Raw genomic sequence first — 24,259 nt, 5'->3', positions numbered from 1 at the left:
AACCAATCATCTGTAAAGGAAATGGAATTATCATAAATGACTGTGACAAATAATCTGAGGTAGGTGGTGACTACAATATTCACTTGCGATTTAGACCAGCTTGAAAGAGGTGAAGTGGGAGTGAAGGGATGGTTTTCTGAAGGGCATAAATACAAGTTTTTGGAGAATGAGTAGGAAGTAACAAAAGGAAGAAGAGAAGGATGAGAATCTCAGGCAGGGGACCATTATGATCGTGATTGTGGAGGCAAATTACTATAGAGGTGACAAGGAGAGCTGGCACTTACTGTAACTGTGGGTTTCCTTGATGCTTGCTATTGACTGAAATCTACCTATGGCGTAACAGATGTGCCATGGTCTTAAGATATCTCTAAATTAACTTTCAACATATTTTTCCTTTAGTTCATGTTTCTTTGAAATAAAATGCATGATTTCTCTAAAGTTTTTATTTCTACTTCTTACATATCATCTCCATGGAAAACCATATCATTCTCTGGGTGCAGCAGTCACTCTACTCAGTAAGTATGAAATGAACTACATAGAATGTCTACACAGACATGCATGGGATGTCTACACAGAGGGAAAAGTGGGGGCATGTTACGCCAGGAGTTATCAGCCAAAGGCCATGTGAAGCAGCCAAAAACCACTTTAAAATGCATTTAAGAAAGAGAAAACAAAATTATATCCCTGTGACTAATGCTATAACTAATGCTTGTTAGTAACATTAATGGAATACACAATGCAATAGGGAAACTCAGAGCATGTCCAAATGAAAAGTTGAAAGTAATGGCAAGGGTGACAATCTCGCATTGACTCCACTGAAAGGTTGGGTTGACCAGTTTAATCATATGAACTACATTTTGAAGTATGAGTACAATCTATGATTCATTTTGTTTTCTGAGTCATATGGGAACAGAAAGTAGACAATCTAGTGAGAATTTCTAGAGATGGAAAAAGAAGATAGCCTTTCTAAGAGAGACATAGGCATACTCAGGAAGTAATTTCCTCTAAGCTATTTCTAAATATTAAAATCTGACAGAAAAAAAAAGCAGACTATATTTAATTTGATTGTAAAATACTGATGGGGTAGTGATGTGAATACAGTCATTTCTCTGGGAACTTCAGTAAAAGGGGAAAAAGACGGAAACTATCTCGTGATATCTCGGTATGCAACAGAGTAGAAAGAGGAAGTAATTCAAAATACAATACCTCTTTACTGACAGACAACATACAGTAAATAAATTTAAAACTGCATTGCAGTTCCTCTCTTTAGAATTAAATTGATTCACCAGTTTACATCTACTCCCTACCTTTCCATCAATCATAGATGGGAAAACTCTGATTAGAACGAGCCTCTATTTTTCTCTTTTAAATTTCCTTATTGCCAAATATTATTAAAGTTTCACCTTTAATTTCACTGCAAGACATCTAAATGAAAGGGAACGAGGAACTTGGCTACAGGCACTCTCAGATTTAATCTCCTTTGCATTCTGATTCCTGTAGTGTGAATAGCAGCCTAATCTTATTGGTACTTTCAAATGCAATGCCAGGCTCACTTCAAACTTTAATACAACATATGTGTCATCACCACACTTTCTTCAGTAAGAACACTGACACCAAACTGTTACCAGCCGGTGGTCTGAAAAAGAGAACTCGCTGAAAATGAAAATTCTCTCCCCCACCTAAATAACTCATCTCACCTATCATGTGTCTTCTGTTTCTGTAAGACTACATTACCATGTTTCCCCCAAAATAAGACCTAACCGGAAAATAAGCCCTAGCCTGATTTTTCAGGCGATCCCCTGAACATAAGCCCTCATGTGTCTTTTGGAACAAAACTTAATATTAAGATCCGGTCTTATTTTCAGGGAAATACGGTATTGCTTTCCACTATTTGATCTTTTAGTAATCTATCTAGGTAACAATAAAAAAAGAAAAGAATATTTGCTCAATGCTTGCCTCTGGAAAGACAGTAATAGATTTTATGGATTTCGAGAATCAATTCCCAAGCAGGAAACAAAAATGACAGATTAGAATCAATGTTATTGTTGATTCTGACAAAGTGTAAGACGTGCCTTTCACTGTTCTAGACTACTCACGTTATACACTGATATCATAAGGTTGACCATTTGCCCCCTTCTGCCTAAAACAGTATTTCTCAAAGTATGGTCCCTGCTGGACCAGCATTATCAGCATCCCCTGGGAATTTGTTAGAAAGACAAATTCTCCAGCCCATCCCAGACCCACTGAATCAGAAGCTCTGGAGTTGGGACCAGAATTGTGTGTTTCTGTAATCCCTCTGGGTGATTCTGATACACAATATAATTTAGAACATTGAGCTAGAACAAAGGAGACGGAGCAACGTGTTCCCCAAACACTTCAGATCCAATTTTCACAAACAAATAATCCCCTGAACATCCAAAAGAAGTCGGTTTCTCTTGTTCTTATTCAGAAACATCTAATACACCCTGGAATCCAATACAGAATGAAAATCTGAATAACCTAGTCCTCCCCAGAGAATCATAAAATGATTCAATTGTTGGAAAATAAGTCTCAGGAGGATGTTATAAGTTACTGGCATTGCCTAACTGGGAAAGAAATAGGATTCAATACTGTTTTGTTTTGTTTTTGGTTTTTGTTTGTTTGTTTTATGTTTTCAAAGACAGAAGCAGTATTTTGAAGTCCTTCAGATATTATCAAATAATTGATAAATAGTGAGAGTTGTCCAAAATATTGAATGAGTTCTCATGAAAGACTGTATCATTTCTTCCTTGGAAAGAGATTCTTTTATTTTCATCAATATGGCATAACTGAACTAGATTCTGTATCTCCTAAAGGAGTGGATATGCTAAATACTTTCTAAGCATCCTTGCCTTAGTTTGAGTTGTATCATAACCAAACTCTGTGACAAAGATTCCCTGACAAATATTAATTGGGGTGCAATGCCAGGAACCAATGCCAGAGTCAGAGAGTGAGACAGGAAAGGGAAGGAGGCTGATAAATGATGTTTGATTTCCTAAGTCAGCACCATGAGTAAGTGGGGCTTCATCTCACTGGGGACTCTAGGAAACAGTGTAGAACATACACCTCAAGGTTATTTCATCGGAGGGGCAAGGGAGCTGGCGTTTATATACCAACTCTCAGTCATTAGTGGAAGGCAGCTCCCTGGGATTGTTAATTTCCTGGCACTTCTGACTGCATATGTGGGCACAGAAGGTTGCAATGGCCAGAGAAATTCCTTAGGCAATGTGATGCACGCAGGTGGTGTCAGTTGGAATTTCAGGCTGACATGCATAGAAATGTTAAACTGCTGAGGGGATCTGGGAAGGAAACAACAGTACATGCTAAGTCTGATTACTCCACAAAGCGATTTATCTGAATTTGCATTGCAAATATAAAATGCATGTCCATGTTTATTCTCCTCTCCTATGATCCCTCTGAATATTTAGCTATATAGCTCTAAGATTCCCAAACCTTTATGCAAAGGTAAATGTGCTGTTTTTTCCTACTCAAAGAAAAGAGACAAATACAAAATTCATAGTATAAGAAGTAAATGATAGTTTCTTTAAAAAAAAAAAAAATCCCAATTACTATTATCTGTTCCAAAAGGCACACCCTAATTAATTGTGTATTTATTTTCACCAAGGTGCCATTGCTCAAAAGTTTTAGAAAATGTGTATTTGAAATTTATTTTAGAGGCTCTGTGTCCCTGCTGTGACTCTAATTTTGCAGTGTCTCTTTAATAGGTTGATTCACCTCAGAAATATGCTTGTGTGGCAAAAAAATATATGATGAATAATATATTCCTTGTTCTTCCTAAAATAAAAGAAAATAAACAGTGTTCTGAAATAGTATTTAGAAAGTCTTGTAAGAAAAAGAAAAATAGAAGTAAAGCAGCATTCGTTCACCAAGACAAGATAGAGCATGATCAAAGGGTTTAGAAAATAATAACTTGAAAATACAAAAGATGTTCTACTTAAAATTCTTATGAATCACAAAATATTCCAACAAATACCTTAATGGAGTTTGACCTTATTCTCACAAGTTAGCCAAAGAACATTTCTTGAGACTTAAAGATAAAACAAAACAAAAAAAAACAAGCAAAATAAAACTTCTAGCTCTAATCATAGATTCATGTGTGATAATAAAAAACTTAATCTAACTCAAGTAAATAATTATTCTGGCATGTTTTCTACCAATGAAAGCCATCCTTCCTTATAAAGGTGCTGATAGTGTTAGAAGATACACGCACATGCCACTTTAGCCAAGATTAAAATGCTTTTGGATTGTTCAAGGTTAATGATGCAAGGCAAGAACTCATAGAAAAATGCTCTGAAATGAAAAGCAAAGTCACCTAATGACAAGAAATCATTCCTCATGTTTTCTGTGCAAATACAGAAAATATTTTCATAGTGCAACTGTGAAAAGTAAGAAACCTTGTACGCACGAGGGTGTTGCGGCAACACGAAACTCTAACTCTATGTACCTGTCAATACGTGAACTTTGTTCTTCCTGATGTATTATACTCTTCACCAGCGTGGGTATTTGCTTTGTACAAGTACAGAATGTACATTGCACTATCTATGAATAAAGATGTTTAATGAAATATGCAGACACTTTTTTTTTCTTTCAAGACAATCTATTTAGCTAATTATGGAGCAAAGCATGTAATGAGTACTCAGGGTTTGACTGCTGCTCCAGCAGGCAGTCTGGTGTTTATCCAGAGACGCTGTGGTGTCGCCCACTTTGCATTATGGAGACATGAAAGATGATAAATACATAGTGGTCACTTGTCAACCACTGGGAACGCCATCTACTGCCCTGGGATTATGGGGATGTCCTCAGTCTGCTCTGGGAAGATGTCACATAGTGGTAAACCTTCCTCAATCATCAGTGAAACCCAGCATCAGCACAACAAACCAGTTACATGTTAGAGGAACAAAGTTTAAAACACAATGAGTTAACTGGATAATCTAAGGGAGAATACGTTGGGCTGGAGTTTGCAGCACACTCCATTTACTTTCAAATGCCCCTTTGAAAGACAGGACACGTAACTGTCAATGAGACAAGAAAAACCTATGTGTACTCTATGCTCAGTAAACTTCTATTGACCCATCCTAAAGATAAGATGTGCAGAGGAGAGAATTCAAAGCTGATCCGCCAATCAAAGTATTGGAAATCAGATTAGAAATCAGAATGTTTATTCATGTAATCTATGACACAATTTTCTTCCTGAAAATAAATTTTATTGACTAAGGAATTGTTTGCCATAATCACAGGCTGGGTGTGAAATAGAATCTCCAGTGAGACTGATTGGACAATATCACTAATAAATTAGAGAATGCATCAAATTGTATCTACAAAACTGTAGAAATTCATCTAGATCTTAGGTAGTCTAAGATTCATTATTCGATCTTAGGTAGTCTGAAGTAGATCATATTCTCATACCACACGTTTTAGGTATGTCAAATTGCTATTTCCAGTTACTTCCTAGCTTCAATGTAATACAGATTGTCTATATCTGAAGTTTTCAAATGAATGGTCTGAATGACCTTCTAGAATGAGAAATAGGTCTTCCTAGTGGCTCAAGTAATGCCCAACAAGACACTGTCAAGAGTCCTTCAGAATCCTGATCACAGCCACGTGGGAATCTCTTGGCTCTTAATCTGAATGTAGATATTTTGCAAGGATGTTGAATGTTCCTTTAGTATACAGAATACCTGGAATAAGTCAATAAAGACAAGTCTAAAAATAAAGGACAAAGTAAGTTATCTTGCAAATTATAACAAGCCTCAAGTCTGATTAGATCTAATATGTGTTGTTTTTTTGTTTTTGTCTTGTTTTGTTTTAATCAAAAAGAAGACATATCTTTGGTCTTATCCATTTAGTTCTGAATACTACTGAAACAAAAAGCTTATGAAACAATTACAAACTCAGAGTGATGAAAGCTATCAAATGCCATAAAAAACAACAACACAGGAGACTTAGTAAATATATATTTCGATCCTTTTTTTCTCCAAGCATTTAAATGAGTGTCAACACTTCTGTTATATCTTGTAGCTATGGAAAGACTATAATAATATGTGGAGAGTCAAACCGGAACACTTCTCTGCAAAACTTCCATCATCAATCATCCCAAATCTCAAAGAAACTGAACTGTGAAAAGTGCAACCAGACCACATTTTCAATTTCTCACAGGACCAAAGACTGTTTCAGCTTTCAGGATGCCAGCATGTTCTCATAACCATGATCATGGTCTTTACCCTACAAATGATGAAGGAGTCATCCAGGTATCTAAAAACCACAAAGAACTGATATGAGCCACAGTAATTCCTACTTATCCCTATAGAAATTGAGAGTGTACATAAATGCTTATAATTAGCTATTTCATAGAAAAAACACACACAATAAACTCTAGAAATGCTATAAAATAGTAACGTTGATACCTCTGTAAAAAGAGCTCTAAACCCAATTTCAAGCTGTGGGTTTGTATGTGTGTGATTTTCCTCACACAGCACAAAGCAAAACTCCACTACCAGCTGGGTATCCTACTATTCAACTCAATTCTGACACTATCTACCCAGAGATAGCATCAGATTCTACAATTAAAGGGCTCAGTCCCATAAGACCACCTTCTACCTCAGATACCAGTCACAAGGCCAGATTGTTACCTGTGCTTCTGACCGACTTGCTGTAAATCAGTTTCCCAAGAACCCCTCTTTGGATTTCATTAATTTGCTAGAAAGGCTCACAGAACTCAGGAAACTTGTTTTACTCACTAGAGTGCTGGTTTATTGTGAAAGGATATAACTCAGGAACAGCCAAATGGAAAAGATACTTAGGGCAAGGTATGGGGAAAAGGCACTGAGCTCCCATGTGTCATGCTCCCCAAATCTCCATGTGGTCACCAACGAGAAAGCTCTCTGAAACCCAATCTGGGTTTTCATGGAAGTTTCATTACCTAGGCATGATTAATTAAATCACTGGCCATTGGTGATTGATTGAACCTCCAGTCCCCTCCTCTCCCTGAAAATCAGGGCGTGGAATGGGAAGTCCCAACCCTCTCTTGCTGGCTGGCTCCTCTGACAACCAGCCCCCAACCTTAGGTGCTTCCTAAATGTCACCTCATTAATATAAACCCAGTTGTGGTGGAAAGGGACTTGTTATGAATTACAAAATACCCATTTCCTTATGAAAGTGATTTCAGGAACTGAGGACAACAGACCAAAAATTATGACAACAGATGCTCTCATTGCCCTTACTGCTCAGGAAATTCCAAAGATTTTAGGAGCTCTGTGCCAGAAACTGGGATGAAGACCAAACATATATCCCTAATTATAAATCTGAATATCACACTCTGAAATTCTGCAGAAGGCACAGCACAAACTGTGAAAGAAGTCCCTAGCTCTATGGAGATTATATGTCATCACAAGCCTCCAATACCTGCTATGAGATGACAAAGCATGACAGTCATTTATTACTGGGTTTCAACCAAACAAATGATATTCTTGTTCCCACAGCTGGAGGTTGAAAGGAAGGAGTTATGGTTATTCTAATCCTCATTATTATTTTCATTTATAAAAGAATGTTTTTTATACCATTCCTCCCGGATAGAACATAGTAATAAATATGCACTACAAGTAAAATAAACAAGTCATTTTGAATGGTTATGTGTCAGGCACTTTTCTAGTCACTTTTATATGACTAAGGTAACTCAGATTCTGAGCATTAGAGGTAGGTCTTATTGTCCCCACTTTTCCGCTGAAGGAAAGGATGCTTCCACAGTTCAATAATCTTCTTGAGATCATCTAACAGATGAGTCGCACACTTAAAATTCCAACCTGCCTGACTCTAGAGCCCAGATTTGAAACCTCTATACTACTCTTCCTGAATTCAAAGGAAAGTGATACAAAAGCGATCTTATTTGCCTCTGTTAATAAATTATATATATATATATATATATATATATATATATATATATATATATGCATATGTATATATGTTACTACAATTCAAAAATGATTTGGTAAAGTTAGAAGCCACTATTTGTTTTAACTATTTGGTCAAAAAGGACTGTAGCTTATATAATCTGTTCTTGCCCTCTACTTAATTAAACAATTACCTGGTTCCAGGAGGTTATCAATTATATTACTTGATAAAATGTATATTTGTCTAATTACAATAGTGATTTTTTTTAAAAAAAAAAGGAAGGACTGAAGAAGAGGAGGAAAGAAAGAAGGGAAAAAAGTAAGTGAAGGAGAAAAAGGGAGGGAGAGATGGAAGGAGGAGGAGGGGAGAAGAAGCACAAGGGGAGGGAGAGGAGGAGAGAGAGAGAGAGAGAGAGAGAGAGAAATGAAACAAAGAAATGCATTGCTAAATGTCAAGCCTATGTAGATGTTAATATCCACTCTGAATCCACTTTGTAATTTCCTTCTGTTCTATGGATTACTTCATTCCACGAGTCAAAACATTTCACTCCACACACCAAGAGCGTGATGAATGGTACTTCTCATGACAGAGCTGATTAATAGACATACTCCATATTCCTCCAAGAGACTGAATTTTTTTAACTGTAAGATAAAGGCTTTAAATGTCATTTTTCTCATTTCCATGTGACTTACATATTTTCTAAATCACACTTCATTTCAAATAAGCATTGTACTAGAAGCTTGGTGATGAAGGAAAGACACCATTGTTAATAGTTTTGTAAATCTTGACAACTTATATTTAAAAATGGTTCTCTGGAAATGTTAGTATTATGTCGAGAACTGATTCTAATCTAATGTTATATAAATGAAAAGATATAGCTTAGTATTCGCTTTCTTTTTAACTTGGAGGGTTGCAACCCTGAAATCTTTACAAAGTAGTATTTGTTAATAATACATAAAAGCATGTTACATATCAACCTCAAAAAAGGCAAATGAAGCTTGTTTTGTATAGATAAGTTGAAATCTAACCACACAATTTCTATATTCTATGTGTTGATAAATTAAAGACTGCAGAGAAATCTCCAGGTCCACTGTATGACATGTAGGTGGAACCAAATAGTTTCTTTTGTCATGGAGGACGTGGTCTCATATTAAGTCAAGGCGGCTCACTCGGCAGCAATGTGTCATCACTTGAATTACACATAAATATTCAAGGATAGAGAAGACTGCTTCTCTCCCTCAGGAAAATGACCTGTTGGAGAGTGGTGACATGTCATTTGGCAGATATCACTATAAAAATACTTGTGTTCCTTTGCATCGTACCTCGGTCATTCTGGCAGACAGCCTTCAGGATGCGATGTCCCAGGCCACATTTTCCATGGTCAGGGATACAGATCCCTTCAGATGCTAGCCATCGATAACACACTGGATCCTCACAGGGCACAGATTCCACCAAATGAGGGCAATGCCCCACAGGCCCTGTGGATTCCATGAGCACATGGCGTTGTCTCATTCTAAATCCTAAAAAGAGAAAGAACAAATGTTTTACAGGATTCCATCCTTATCCAGCAAAGGAAAAGAAACAGTGGCAGGAAAGAAATGAAACCTTCATTTGAATACCTATAACTCCAAAGCACGTATTCTTTTGATGTGCTTTATTTTATGGAAAACGGAGGGACAAGGAAAAAATAGAAGTAAATGGAAAAGAACTAGAGCAGAAAAATCTGTCTTCCAAGCATTTAGAATCTAGGAGTTGGAGAGGCCAAACATAATCAAAGAAATAATTAGTAGGATATGTCCAACGGTATCAATAAATAAGTAAAAATAAACAAAGACTCACACAAATAGCCCAAACATACATAAATGCACATTTTCTTTTTGCTATAGTTTCTGACATTCTTGTTACTCTGTATTGTCAGAACATATCTACTTTGGCATAGCCCCGATGCCTTAACATTGACAGATTCCTGCCCTGAGAGTCCCAGGTCCATCTGCCCTGTGAAGACAGTACCTCTTTGGACCGCCCTCCCCATCCTAGCTAGACATGGGTCCCTGGGCTACTACTCAGTTAAAAACAAAACAAAACAAAACAAAATACTGAGGAACCAGGGTCCAAGTTCCCACTATAATTAGGATATAAATGGGCCCTACATGCTATGATCCCACAGAGTCACAAACTCAATGTCACAGGTGTCAAGCAGGTACAATTTGATGGAAATCGGTAAACCATAATATTGTAGGGAATGGTGGGATCTGTGGTGAAATGGAGGATGTGTGCTGCATCTGAAATGGTTGGCTATTCTTCAGCTTCCATTGACTGTTGCCATGAGGGAATGTGTACTCTCCTTCGTCAAATCTTCTGATTCTGTCTAGGAAGCCAGAAATCCAAGTTATATTTTGTTTTTATATAAAATCTCTCTACTTTTAAATAATGGAAATTAATTAATGTTTTTGAAAGAACAAAGTAAGCTAAAAAAAAAAAGTGATTGACAGCTAGATCAAACCCTTTAGTTTGAGTTTTCAATCTGTGGCCCTCATGATATATCACTTCTAAAACCTATGCCACCCTTCCATGGAGCTCATATGTTATATTCATTTCTTTAATACACCAAATTCAACCAACTGATTCAATTCCTTTAATTCCTTTAAAACAAACTAAAACCAATCTTATTTCATGGTAACATTCTAAGAAATTATTCATATATTTCTTGGGGCAAGGAAAAATAAATAAATAGGATTCTGTGATTGGAAGATAGCATGATAACATTGAATGCCCAGAATGTGAGTTAGATATCCCACCACCCATCCACAAGAGGAAGAGAAAGGACAAGTTAGGAAGCATGAGAGGTACAGAACCAGGTATCTCTCTCCCACAGTTTTACCAAGGCCATGCATATTTTTCCACCAATAGTAATGAAATGAAAAGGTTACAAAGCTTAAGGTATAGCTGGTAAAAGACTGTCTTCTCTTAAAATAGCACAGCCAAGGAGGCTAGAACAAATTGACACATGGTTTTAAGCCACAAGAGGGAGCCAAGCTTCCTTAGAATATGGCAGGGCTAGGCGAGTATTTTATTTATTTATTTATTTATTTTATTTTCAATTACAGTTGACATTTTGTTTTATATTAGTTTCAAGTGCACAGCATAGTGGTTAGACATTTATGTAATTTACAAAGCGATGCCCCTGATAAGTCTAGTACCCACTTGGTACCATACGTAGTTGTTACCATATAATTAACTACATTCCCTAAGCTGTACTTTACATCCCCATGACTATTTTGTAACAGCCATATTGTACTTAATCCCTTCACCTGTTGCACCCACTCCCCCAATGCTTAAACAGTCATAAGTGCTTTGTTTGGGTTTTCTTGGTCTAGGGTTGACCCTTTAAAAGAGACTCTTAGACTCTTACTTTAAGGACCAGCCTCCTGTGGGAAGGCATCGTTTGGCCAATCAGAAACCACATTCTCATGGCATTAAAAATATTAAGATCTGGTGATTAAAACAATAGATGGCTTCTGCCTGCTTCGTCACTCCAAGTACATATCATTAATTAGTCAAAATAAAACCAGGGAAGGGCTCAGCTCCCTTTCTGGGCCAGCTTGAGTAGAGATGCCAGAAACATACAAGGCTCTAAACTACACTTAAACATTAAACTATAATGAACTCCCAGCTCTCAGTGCCACACACCTTGCATGACCTCTTCTCTTACATGTAATGCCCCTAAGCCACCTATTTATTGTCTTATGTTTGTGCTTGTTTAGTTTGTATGTATGAGCAGGACATGGCATGGATCTCCATGATTTATGTTGTTTGACAACCAGCTCAGAAACTTAGCAGTCTTTAATGAAGGACCCTGGGTATCCTACTCCTACAGCTTAACGCCCCTGAGGAGCGTGTACAGTTTCCTCTGTAAATCAAGTTGCATCCATCTCCCCATAAATCTGTAGATTACATCTCTCCCGTCAATAAATTATTTCAGTCATTCATTTGAACTACCTTTGTCCCGAACTCTAACGAGGATCAAATCATAGCACAAGCTCAGCATAAAACAAAAACCTTGGATTCTCTTGTTAGCATTTAACTTTGATCACACATTGTGTTCATGACAGCAGTAGACATCAGGCTTCCCCCGGGTGCTTCTGTTCTGAAAGATACACACCACCAAGTCCACAGTGGCTGAGGTCAGGCAACCACTTACCTTCATTTACTCAATTTCATATTAATCAGATATCATCATATTGTGAACATTAACTTCGATATGTAGAGTACTATAACGCACTGTGGGAAGCCACAGGAGGGACAGACAACATAAATCTAATCTTCATAGAGAATGTAGTCCAAGGAAAAAAGGCACATGCATTAATTAAGCATCTACCCTGCATTAAGACTAAGACAACCACTTTACTTATATTCCCCAAAAGAGCAAATCCTCTAAACTACTTCATCAGTTACTATTCTCATTTTACATATGTGTAAACTCAGGCTAGAAGATACTTTATTGCTTCTCCAAAGGCAGATTACTGATGAAATGGACACATATGAAATTTAGCTGAGGTTTTTCTAAGTAGTTACCTCCTCGCAAGAAAGGATGCAAGTCAGCTCTGTGTGGGATGTGCTCTAGCCCCACTGCACACAGTGGATGTGACAGGTATCGTGGTGCATCTCCTTAAGCTAAAGGTGCATAGATTAGAGAGTGGCATTTCAGCCACTGGATAGCAGGAGGAGTTAAAATATTCACTTCCTGACCACAGATTTCATTCACCTTTAGTAAAACTTACATTTGTAGGGTTTGAATTTTTTTTCTATGAATCTAAGGATTTAATGTATAGTCTACAATTTTTTCTTTTTTTAATTGAAGCCATGAAACAATGAAAGGAGGCTCAGGTGGGTAAATCCAGGTCAGAGGACTGTATTTCTCTATGTGCTGGTGGCCCCAGTGTGAGTGCCACCTAAGCTTCTACAGTTACCCATGGCCAGTGCTGTGTCTCTACACTAACTCCACTGGGACACACTTGAAGCAAGATCTAGCAGGCTGACTGAAGATCACTGACACTTGCTCCATCTTAAACATTCCATTTTCCCTTATCTGTGAAGCTTTGGACATTGGGTAACAGCGCTGAGTCAAAGAACTTGAGCAGATTAGATCTTTGACTCCAACTCTAGGAACCCACCACCATCCCTGCAGGGGTAGCATGCGATAGTGTCACTGTTAGTTGACACCCTGTTGTGAATACAAAGCAAAGAAGGGTAATCATGAGCATGAAAACTCAATTCTTACAATAAGAAGTAGGCACACCTTCCCTCCCCCACCCCCACTGCCCCAACACATAGACAAAGGAAAAAATAAAAGTTGTCTCTTAGTATACATATTATCTGTGACAAAGCAAAATGATTTTATGTATCTCTCACTAAAGGTGCATTTTTCTAGCAGATGAGGATCTAAAATGGAAATTTCCCCAATTATTAGCATAGCAGATTGGAAAGGCATCAGCATTTCCCTCCTTAAGTGTGTTGTCCACATCGATTTGTTTTACAGCATAAAAGACTGTCTTTGTAAAGATGGTTATGGCTTCTCAGTGTCAAAACACCTTTTTCTATGGAGATTTTTAGGACTTTGGGTGCTATGATGGGGGAGGAGTGTATGGGGGAGGGATGACATTCCTGACACCCTACCACATAAGCAATTATTCTCTGTGACACCACATCAGGGGGCCTCCATCAGTTTCTCTTTAGAACAATTTCAGTGGGCAAGGTTCCCTTTCAAAAATATGTCAGAAAGGGACATGAATGTCACATAAATGTATGTCTATGTATCAAAATTATTTTTTTAAAATGCTTTGCACCTCTGTGTAGAGTTCATCCATCAGCAATTTTTCAGATCATTTCTCTTTATCTATCTCTAATTATAACTCTGGGAATGCATCAAAGAAAAAGCATTGAATGATAAAACCTGATCCAATTTAAATCCCTCTGAAAGGTGTTGTAGCTTCACTTGACAAGTACCAACCTGCCGAGCATCGTCCCCTTGTCTGCCTGTCACAGGCCTGATGGAGGTGTGAAGGCTGTGTACACCGGCTGGCTTTCTAATGCACTCGGAATGGCTGACAACCACAACCCTTATTCCTGACTGAATGGTGTCTGCCCAAGAGTAACAGCCATATAAAGATAATTTGTCTAATAACTAATTTCTTCTACTAGTAACACACACAAAAAAGTGAACAAAAGGAACATACCAAAGCTATAACACAGGGACGGGGAAAAGACCGGTGAGGAGCAAAAGTAATTATCTCCAACTTTCCAATTTAATTTTCTTGCTGTTTTTGTTTGCTTCTTTTTCCCTCAAATCCTCCACTATACACACACACACATACACACACACACACACACACACACACACACGTGTATATAGGGTGATCATGTGTATATATATACATATGTGTATATATATGTATATATATATACAAACACACCTGTGCATACGTGTGCGTGCACAGGTGTGTGTGTGTGTGTGCGCAAGTGCATGCACGCACATGCATATGTGTATGTATTCTAGGAAAGTACGAATATCCTAGATTTCTCCTAGTAGGTCCACTGCATTTCTTTATGGTAGATAAGTCAAATGTGAAGCTAAACACTCTGGTTTACATCCAGAGTTCTGTGATGTTTAATGCATCAGCCCATGTGCTCCAGCCTTCTTGGAATTCTAAACCCCATTTAATTCCCACCAGTCAATAACTCTGGCAGAACCCATGGTAGCACCATGAGATAGACTGAGATTGAGAGGCTCTTAGACCTCATGCCCACAACTCGGTGGAAATAACAAGATTACTTCCTGTTATCATAACACGCTTGGAATCCTGCCAGGCACAGAATCATTTCCCTAGAGGCAAAACTCCATTCTTTACTCTTCCCAAGAGGGATTACAGGCAGGTAGTCCTCGCAGGTCTTAGCAAGACCTTAAAAATCAAAATTCTGTCTGCTCCAGGGAAGCATTTATAAAATAACAAACTCCCAGACCTGAATAACAATCACTGAACTTATACTCTCTCCTGTCTTACTTAGTGCCCAAAGCAGGTCATTTAGCCTCAGTATGGGTCTTATAAAACAGAGACTAATTCTTATCAATCCCTGCATGCTTCTAGACTCTGCAGGAGGCTGTGGTAACACCCAGGTGAGAAGTTCTACTGTGTACAGCCTTTCCTTCATCTCCAAAGGCTGAGCCACTCTGAAAAATGGATTGTTTGGATCAAAAAACACACATCCTAGTTACATGGCCGTCCCAAGCTGTTTTTATCACACCTTCCCTTTCTCACACACTGCAATCTGATTCCCCTCACCCTCCAAAGGCAATGTACCAGTGCTAGGATGCATCCTATACATTATCTCCTATATCAGCTCCAAGATTAGCTCTCAAGGCCAATGGTTCCCACTAGCCAATGTGGTGCACACAGGCAAGGGCTACTCTGCTAACCTCAGGGCTCAATTTGTGTCTTGATCCAAACGTCTTTAGGCTTATGGAAGAAATCACTAAGGAAGCCTAGTGTTTGAAGGAACACTGTACCGAGGAGATGAATTTCCAGGTCCTTAGTGCTGGCGTGGCCATGATTAAATCACTATGAGATTTAGAACCAATTGCTTTACGTCTCTATGTTTTAGTTTTGGCATTTTATGAAGTGGTGTACCTTATTGAGCCTAAATGCTGGTGCAAATGTGGGCAGCATATTAGTTTCCTAGGGCTGCCAACACAAAGTACCCCAGGTACGTGATGTGAAAAACCAGAAACTTCCTATCGCATCACTCTCGAGGCTAGGAACCCAAAATCAAGGTGTCAGTAGAGCCATGTTCCCCCCCCCCCCCCCCCCCCGCTCTAGAGAAGGATTGCTTCCATGCTTCTCTCCTAGCTCCTAGCTTCTAGTGGTTGTCGTCAACCCTTGGTTTGTAGAGGGATCACTGCAATGCTTGCCTCTGTATTTACTAGGCCTTCACCTCATGCCGTCTGTCTCTGTATCATCACCTGGCACTCTCTTGTGTGTTTCTCTGTGTCCAAATTTTTTTCTTTGTATAAGGACATTAGTTATTGGAATAGGGCCTATCCTAAACCCACACAACCTCATCTTAAATTGATTACATCTGCAATAACCCTATTTCCAAATAAGGTCATATTCACAAGTCCCAGGGGTTAGTACCAAACATAACTCTTTGCAGGACACAATTCAACACACAGCAGGTGATGTCTAATGAACGGTGGACCAGGGTGTATTTGCAGGCGTTGACTTCTACAATCGGAGAATAGTAGAAGTAGCCAATGAGGGTAAAGCTTGGCATAAAAGCATCTTGAACAAATGGGGCAAATGGAGGGTTCAAAATGTGGTGAGTTTTGCACATGGGTTCCATGGACTAGCTCTGAGTTATGTGGAAAAGAAAGAACAGAATGAAAGTTAAAAGAGTAGTTTTTCACAAAGGATTTTGTGAAAAACCCTTGAGTACAAAAGTTACAGAATTAGGGAAAAAAAATATTCTCTGAATTTCTGTAGCAACTCTATGGCCCAGAACAAAGGGAACGAAACATTTAATAAACACCTATTCAGTCGGACCCCAGCATCGCTTCTACCTTCTTGTAGTATCAGCACCTCATATTCCCTTGAAGGAGCCGCCCCTCCTCCACTCTGTCTGTGAGGCTTGGATGGAGCTACCCTCCACCTGTGGTCACTTGCCTAGGCCCTGGCTACTTCGGACCCATATCCCCCGATCAGAGTGACTAGGTCAGGGAAAAGCACATGACGCATATTAGCCAACGAGATTCAATTCCAGGAAGCTTTCTGGAACTTTTAGGAAAGACAGCTCTTTTTACTTTATTTACTATCTAAAAAGGAAATTATCTTTTTTTTCTTTCTTTCTTTCTGTCTTTCTTCTTTCTTTCTTTCTTTCTTTCTTTCTTTCTTTCTTTCTTTCTTTCTTTCTTTTTTTGGTGGTAAGAATTTTAAAATCTACTCTCTTAGCAAATTTCAAGTATACAATACAGTATTATTAACTATAGTCACCATGTATACATTATATCCTCAGAATGTATTCATCTTATAATTGAATGTTTTATAATTTGATCAACATTTCCCCATTTTCCCGATTCCCCAGCCCCTGGCAACCACCATTTTACTCTCATTCAATGCTATATATGTCAATTATATCTCAAAAAAACTGAAAACAAAATAATTGACCATTAAGAAGTAATAGGATATCATCCTTTATGCTACACTATGTTGATTTTATTACAATGTTTTGGAGAAAAAACACCTCTACATAAAATGCACTGATCGATTTTATGACACAATTATATCTAGAAACCCACAATGTGAAAAAAAAATGTATCTAAGAATCAAGGAAACAAAAGATTTTTAGCCTCATTCTTCAATTTGCAATTTGTAGACCCTGGATGAAACTGAGAAACATTTACAGTCTGCCCTACTGGAAACATAAATGAAGTTTTATGCTTCTTGAAGGCAGATTATTAGGATGAGATAGTGGTGCCTATTTTTTGTTTTGTTTTGTTTTAAATCAAATGTCAATTGAATAAAATGTTTGAATGCTATGTTTCCTTCAAAGAAGCAAAAAACAATGTATCACTAAAGTGATTTAGAATTTTTCTTAACCAATTCTAAGAAATAAATGTTTCAAATCAGAGTTACAACAATTTGTTGTTGCCCTATTATTCGTCAGATGAATAATCACTATAAGACATATGATAACTAAAAGTAAATTTACTAACAAGGAGGATACACAATAAGTTTAGCAATTAAAAAAAAAAGTAATAATGCTTGTCTTTACCATGGGGAGGGCCTGTCTTAAACTGAATGTAATACAGAGAAAAGTAGAAGCAAGAGATGGAGAGATAAAGATGTTAAAGGGAAGGAAAAGAGAGCAGAAGATTGTAGAAACTGAAGATCACACAGAGAAAGAGGAAGAATGAGAGAGACTGATATCTGTAACCTTACTCATACTTTTGGATGCAGTGCTAACTTCCCTTCTATTTTTCAGCTGCACGTGTTAATAAATTCCCTTCTTTTGCCTTACGTCACTTTGAGTTGTGTTTCTGTCACCTATAACCAAAAGTGCCCCAAATAATGTAAGGCCCTCTTGGCCTTGTGTGGGTTCTACAGCTTTGAAAACAAAGGAAGGCGAAACTCACTCAATGCACCAAAGTTGGACCAGCATGGACAGCCGTGGCCACAGTGGCTGGGGCAGCCTAAGTCTGGCCTCAAGTCATTTTCTAGTCAGAGACCTTAAAACAGAGTGGTGCAGGTCAAACATCAGAGGGCTAGTTCTAATAACGTGTAAGTCACCCTGGGAAGTGTCATATGCAATTACAAGGGAATTACAAGGTCCAATTATACACATGGGCAGCATAAGACCATGGATTGCGGATATTAGTATTCATGAGAAACTATTTGTGTCCATAAACTGAAGAAGCTTGGGGGATATTCTGGTTACATGTCCAGTAAGGAAGTAGCACTAACCTCCCATCCAACCCACGTTCCACTGAGATCCAGCTTTCTATTGTTTGAGAAAAGAATTAAAGCTAGCTCCTTCCTGCCTTAGACTCACCATACACCCTCCTCTTCTGCATCAGAACAAGAGTCAGAATAAAGGGAAAAGCTCAGTGACATGGTGTGTGAGCCCAGGAGTGTACATACCGTGTTTCCTGAAAATAAGACCGGGTCTTATATTAAGGTTTGCTCTAAAAGACGCATTAGGGCTTATGTTCAGTGGATGTCATCCTGAAAAATCATGTTAGGGCTTGTTTTCTGATTAGGTCTTATTTTCAAGAAAACAAGGTATGTGCATGTGTGTGCTACAGGGCCTGTTAAAATGAGAGTTTTCAAATGGATCCAAATTTCAGCTGAGAGCACTTGTTTTAGAATGTCAAGTTCTTGCCCACATATTATTTCTCTGCATGTGATAAGTAGGATTAGTGCTCTGCAAACACAGCCTAACTTCTGGAATATCCTTTGACCTCCTTTCTTTCAGTAAAGGAAGCATTTCGTTTTAGCACTGCCATTCAAGGGAATATATCAATAAAAACTGAAGGACCAATGAAAGAGAAATCAAGATATCACCAGAAATGAACTTTGAAAGATGAAGATGTGTATTTTAATAGAAAATGAAAGAAAACAAGACGCTAGGGGCCTACAAAATTAAACAAGGACATAAAGTTTGATGTTTTCACTTTAAGCCTGAGGACATCCGAAAGTCAGCAACAGATATAAATGTCCCTCATGAAAATATGAAATATAACACTAAAGTCAGCATGTGGAAATCTGCAAATCAGTAGGTGTGTGAAACAGTTATTTCCTGATGCAATTACAGAAATCATGTCTAATTTCCTCATTATAACTATTACCTATACATAAAAACATTAAGTTATACCATTTTTAAAGTAATTGTCACTTCACCAGCTATGAGCCTAATTGAAGGTCAAACAAGGTCAGAGTCTGTGTTCCATAGAAATGTCCCCAGTGGACTCCCTAAAAATTGAGTGCTGTCAGGCTTGAGCTGGTTATCTAAATTTCACAAACAAATACTATCTTAAGCAGGCTTAATCAGCTACTTAGCTTACAGAATAAATGTGTGTCCCCGGGAAGTAAATGAGGCACACACAAACAAGGCACTCACCTTTTCTCCCCTGAGGCTCCTGGCAGTTTTCATGGATGCACAGGCTCCAAGATGACCAGGAAGATACTATACAGTCTGTAGAGCAAGGAATACTGCAGAGCTGAGAGGCTGCAGGGGCAGGTCCCAAACATAATGCCTTTGCCACAGGTCTAGAGACTGAAGGACAAAAAGAGAAAAAAAGAATGGCCCATGTCACATTCTCTGGACATCTCTAGAATTGCTCCTGCCACTGTGTGCTTGCCTTGCCCACATCCGCTTTGTGATTTAAAAGGGTATATGCAACCAAAACATAACCATTCTCTAATATTCATTGCTCAGCTCTACATTATTAGCATTTGTGGTGAGAGAAGGCAAAATAAAGCTGCAGAAAAGGGCATGCACTTGATTTCCCTAGGAACCTAAGAGAAGACTAGAAATAGAGATACAAATTATCTAGAGTTATGATTTAAAAAAAAATTAAATGGTTTTGTGAAGTTTCAAGATGAGTGTATCTCGGCTATATAAATGACTGGGTTGCCGTGAAAAAATCAAAATTGAACCCCTGAGGTGGGGTGTTTAGCATAACCAATCTATTGCTGTTACTCCCCTGAGGGGTGGAGCTCAGAAAGACACAGAAGAAAAATGGTTCTTAGAATAAGAAGAATAATCAGAATCTGTGACTGCAGAATTAGTCCCTGGAAGTCGTTTCATTAGGAAAGATACCCTGGGGTACACGGAGTGTCTAAGAAGCCACGGAGCATGCCCAGAGCTGGCTCCCTACAGGGGGGCAGTGACTATCTGTGCATCAGTGGCATTCACCAACGGCCCTCTCTATGCAGATCCATCCTGGACACCATGAAAATACACAGACGAAGGAGAAGACGAGAACCTGATCCTGGTGGAGTTTAAAATATAAGAGGAACTGGGATAGCAATACCCGAAAAATGACACAATACAAAAACGCCAAACACATATCTGCATTTGCACAGAATGACCTCACGCTAAGAAGGTTTGGGAGCCATTCAGAGTTTGTGAGCAAATGGCTTAAGTTCAGATGGCTTTACCTTATGGAGTGGCTTGTACTATTTTCTAAATATTTCCTATATGTCATTTCCATCCAGTTAAGATTAGAAATGCTTCAAAGGCAGAAACTGGCGTGAGAAGACTGGATGGTGAATCACACCATCTACTTTGCTTCCTCACTCATTACGTGAGATGTGAGTTAAATCGGGGAAAGTGGCAATAAATCACTGCTCTGACCAGCAGAAGCTTGAACATAATCCAAAAAAACAGTAAAATAAAAAAATGCTGTCATAAAGAAGTTGTAACCCGGGGCAAAAAAACAGTTTCTAATGAACAATGGGGCAGCTTGAGGTGATTATGACGGTGAATGGGTAAAATAAAAGGTTGCAAAGGAAAAATAATAATGTTTTGTTTGCAATTAATCCTTTTACAGCTTATTAAAAGGATGTGACCTGATAAATAAAAGGCAGAGGCAAGACTGCCAATATAAATGTCAAAGGCCACAAGTCAAGTGGAGGTGACCGGGAAAGGAAGAGAGAACAGATATTGGGGGAAAGCAAAAGGGAGGCTGAAGAGAGATGCTGATCAGAGATTGTGCTGGTGATAGTAACAGTGAGATGGGGAGGTGGGAGCAACCATCACTGGGGATGGACATGTGATGCTGATGCATTGTGGGTAAAGAAGAACCTGTGAGATGGGGAAGAGGTTTGTGACTCCTTCCCCAGAAGTGAGCTAGAGAAGACACGCAAGACAGCCATTCACTGAGTAAAGTGTGCACTTATTCCAAACCCCCTAGTCACCCTTTCTCAATCAGGTCTCCTTGGATGGTGTGTCTGCTTTCAAGGCGCTGTAAGTCGAGAAGGGTAAGTCAAGTAGCATATTAATAAAACTGATGGAAAGAGACACGTCAGAGCATTATATAAGTAGAAAGCTGCAGAAGTACCTTTGTGTCCAGACCCATGCTTGTTAGAATGTGTTCTCACAAACTCAAACTTTAGTTCAAAAAACAAAAGTTTCATAATGATGGACAAGGGAATAGGGCATGCAAATTGATTGGTCTAGTTATTCAATAAACATTTATAGTGCATGCCAGTCACCAGTTATATATCAATTCATTTTACCGGCATAACTTCCCCTTGAGAGATTTAGTAGTAGTAGTAGTAGTAGTAGTATTTATTATTATTTTTAAAATGAGGAAATTAAGACAGAAATATTTACTCCCTTGCCCACATTTCCAGTCATGATCAGTTGAGCTGGGATTTGGATCTAAGCATCTGTCTCTTAACCACTGCACTCAGTGGGCTTATCATTAGTCATCCAATCTACATTGATAAGTGCCTACCATGTGCTAACACTGTGCTAGGTACTGAAGCCAGAATAGTGAGTAAAACAGACAAGGCCCCTGCCCTCATGGAGTCCACATTCCAATGTGAGTTATACTAATCAGACATGAGTCCATGAATTCCAAAGAGAAGACTGGAAAGCTGTGATGACTGCTTCTCTTTCCTTTGCCATGGCTGTCTCACTGCAACACCAGACAGACTGTAAGTGTCTGATGATCAATGCTGAGGAGATACCCTAACTCTCTCTGCTCCAAGACCGAACAGACACTTGCTGCTACTACCTCTGTACTTAAATTTCGGCCCTGTAGTTGAAACTAGTTAATCCACCAGTTCAATGACCAAGCACACAGTGGGCCTACATTAAATGTCATCAGAAGCTCCAGATTGTCTGTGTAGGGAACGCTTCAAGTGGGCAGTGCATTTGGAAAGAGACTGGGGAACTTTTCCTGAAGCAGCATTTGTCAAGGACACTATTTTTACAGATAACATGCTTATTTGCCTTATTTTTGGAGGGCTGTTGAGGATTATTGGGAGGTAAGGGGTTAAAGTCCCTTGAGGCCCCCTTTCATCAATACTTAACTGTCAATCAGTTGACTGTTGAACATTGGGTCTAATGGCACTCCTAAGATTTAGAAGTAGGAGGGAGTGACATGGTGTGCTGGAGAAGAACAGGAAGGAACTTCCCTGGGAACTACTAAGTGACATAATTGGAGGCCCAGGGGTGGAATTGAAGCCATTTGTCATAGCACTCATGCCTCTTCTGCACCTGCTGCTTTGACAGACAGTAGATCTTTATCCATATCAATAAATTCTTCCAGTCCCAGGCGACATGTCCAAGATGCTTCATTTAGGCATTGAATCAATGTGCTTGGGTCAACCTATCTCTTTCTCAGACCCCCTGGGCTACATTTGATCTACAAATAAATCATGAGTAAGTGACAAAGCACTTAAAGCGCTTACCAGCTTCAGACGACTTAGGTAGTCATCTCCCAGAGAAGAGTGAACACAGGGTATTTTTCTGCCTATTGACTGTTAGAGCTAGAAAGGAGTTTAGAGCTAATTAATTTATTTTGATTCATCAATGTTACTGAGAAACTGAGCTCTAAAGAGCTTAGGTGCTTTCTCCAATTTCATTCAGCAAACCCAGGGCAGAGCAAGACCTGAGTCTTGTCCCAGGTGATTGTTTTACCTCTACCTGTCCCACTTAATTTTCCTTTCGTGGAATGAAGGCATCAGACAGGACACATGAGGTTGTTTACACCAAGGATATTTTATTGATGAATCACAGTGACCACAATGGGAGGCAGCCAGTGACAAAACAGATCCAAGGTACCTACCCAGGAAGGCAGCAGGCTCAATGTCACCCTTCAAACAAAATCTAAATCCTTCCTCTCCTTCACTGTTACTTCAACACTCCTCCAAACCCTTTCCCAGACCTCCCCCAGGAGGTAGTAAGACCAAAATTTTGTGGTATATAAACCAAAAACAACAAAAGAACAAGACAAACAAATGAGAAACAGAAACTCATAGACACAGACAATAGTTTAGTGGTTGCCAGAGGGTAAGGGGGGATCGAATATATGGTGATGGAAGGAGAACTGACTCTGGGTGATGAACACACAATGGGATTTATAGATGATGTAATACAGAATTGTACACCTGAAGTCTATGTAATTTTACTAACAATTGTCACCCCAATAAATTTAATAAAATAAAATTAAAAAAAAAAATTTTGCTCCATTGCAAATGACTATTATTTTAGTTGTGGTTATTCATGTTGTACTACAATTATTTTAGGGCAGGGTCGGGACATGACCTGGGGCACCTGGAATTGAATGGCCTGTGCAGTTTACTCTTTATGGAACCCTCATGTCTTCCTTGCCAAACTCTAGGCATGATGTTTGTTGGAAGAATTGCTGCTTTTCTACTCACTTGCACTCTGTTCTCTGGATCTACGGACTGAAACGACTTTATTTCTATTTATTAACTCTGTCTTCTCTAATGTAATGAAGCCTTGCTCTAATCGGTGTACCTATTCAGTTCAGGGCTGTGCTTGTCCCACTTTTTCTAGTTGCCTTTGAGATCATGTGACCTTGAAGCCTTCTGCCATTCCTGTGTTGACCAACTGCCTGACTAGATAAGCTATTACCCAAGGTCATACAGGCTACTTAGCTTTTGTAGGCAGCATTGTTAGCCCCTGTAGAGACTTCTCATGGCCACAAAGTGTTAAGGAGCCAAAATAACTTATAACTTGGATAAATTAAGATCACTGCATGGTGGTAGCTTTCTAAGTGCTAGGGAATAGATTACAGTATTAT

General features: G+C 38.8%; 1 protein-coding gene across 4 annotated transcripts in view; it reads right to left on the bottom strand.

Moving 5' to 3' along the window:
- Window positions 1–24,259, bottom strand: part of THSD7B (thrombospondin type 1 domain containing 7B) — an 802,394-nt gene that overhangs the window by 433,998 nt on the left and 344,137 nt on the right. For all 4 annotated transcript variants that reach the window (XM_074335732.1, XM_074335728.1, XM_019752567.2 and 1 more), the window contains 2 exons: window positions 19,597–19,752; window positions 9,249–9,446 (listed from right to left, as the gene is read on the bottom strand). In XM_074335732.1, coding sequence (XP_074191833.1) covers window positions 9,249–9,446; window positions 19,597–19,752 — 354 coding nt within the window. The remainder of the gene's footprint in view (window positions 1–9,248; window positions 9,447–19,596; window positions 19,753–24,259) is intronic.

This window comes from Rhinolophus sinicus, linkage group LG01, assembly GCF_036562045.2.
Source record: "Rhinolophus sinicus isolate RSC01 linkage group LG01, ASM3656204v1, whole genome shotgun sequence".
NCBI lineage: Eukaryota > Metazoa > Chordata > Mammalia > Chiroptera > Rhinolophidae > Rhinolophus > Rhinolophus sinicus.
The sequence above is the reverse complement of the archived record's forward strand: the minus strand, read 5'-3'. Positions and strand labels throughout refer to the sequence as shown.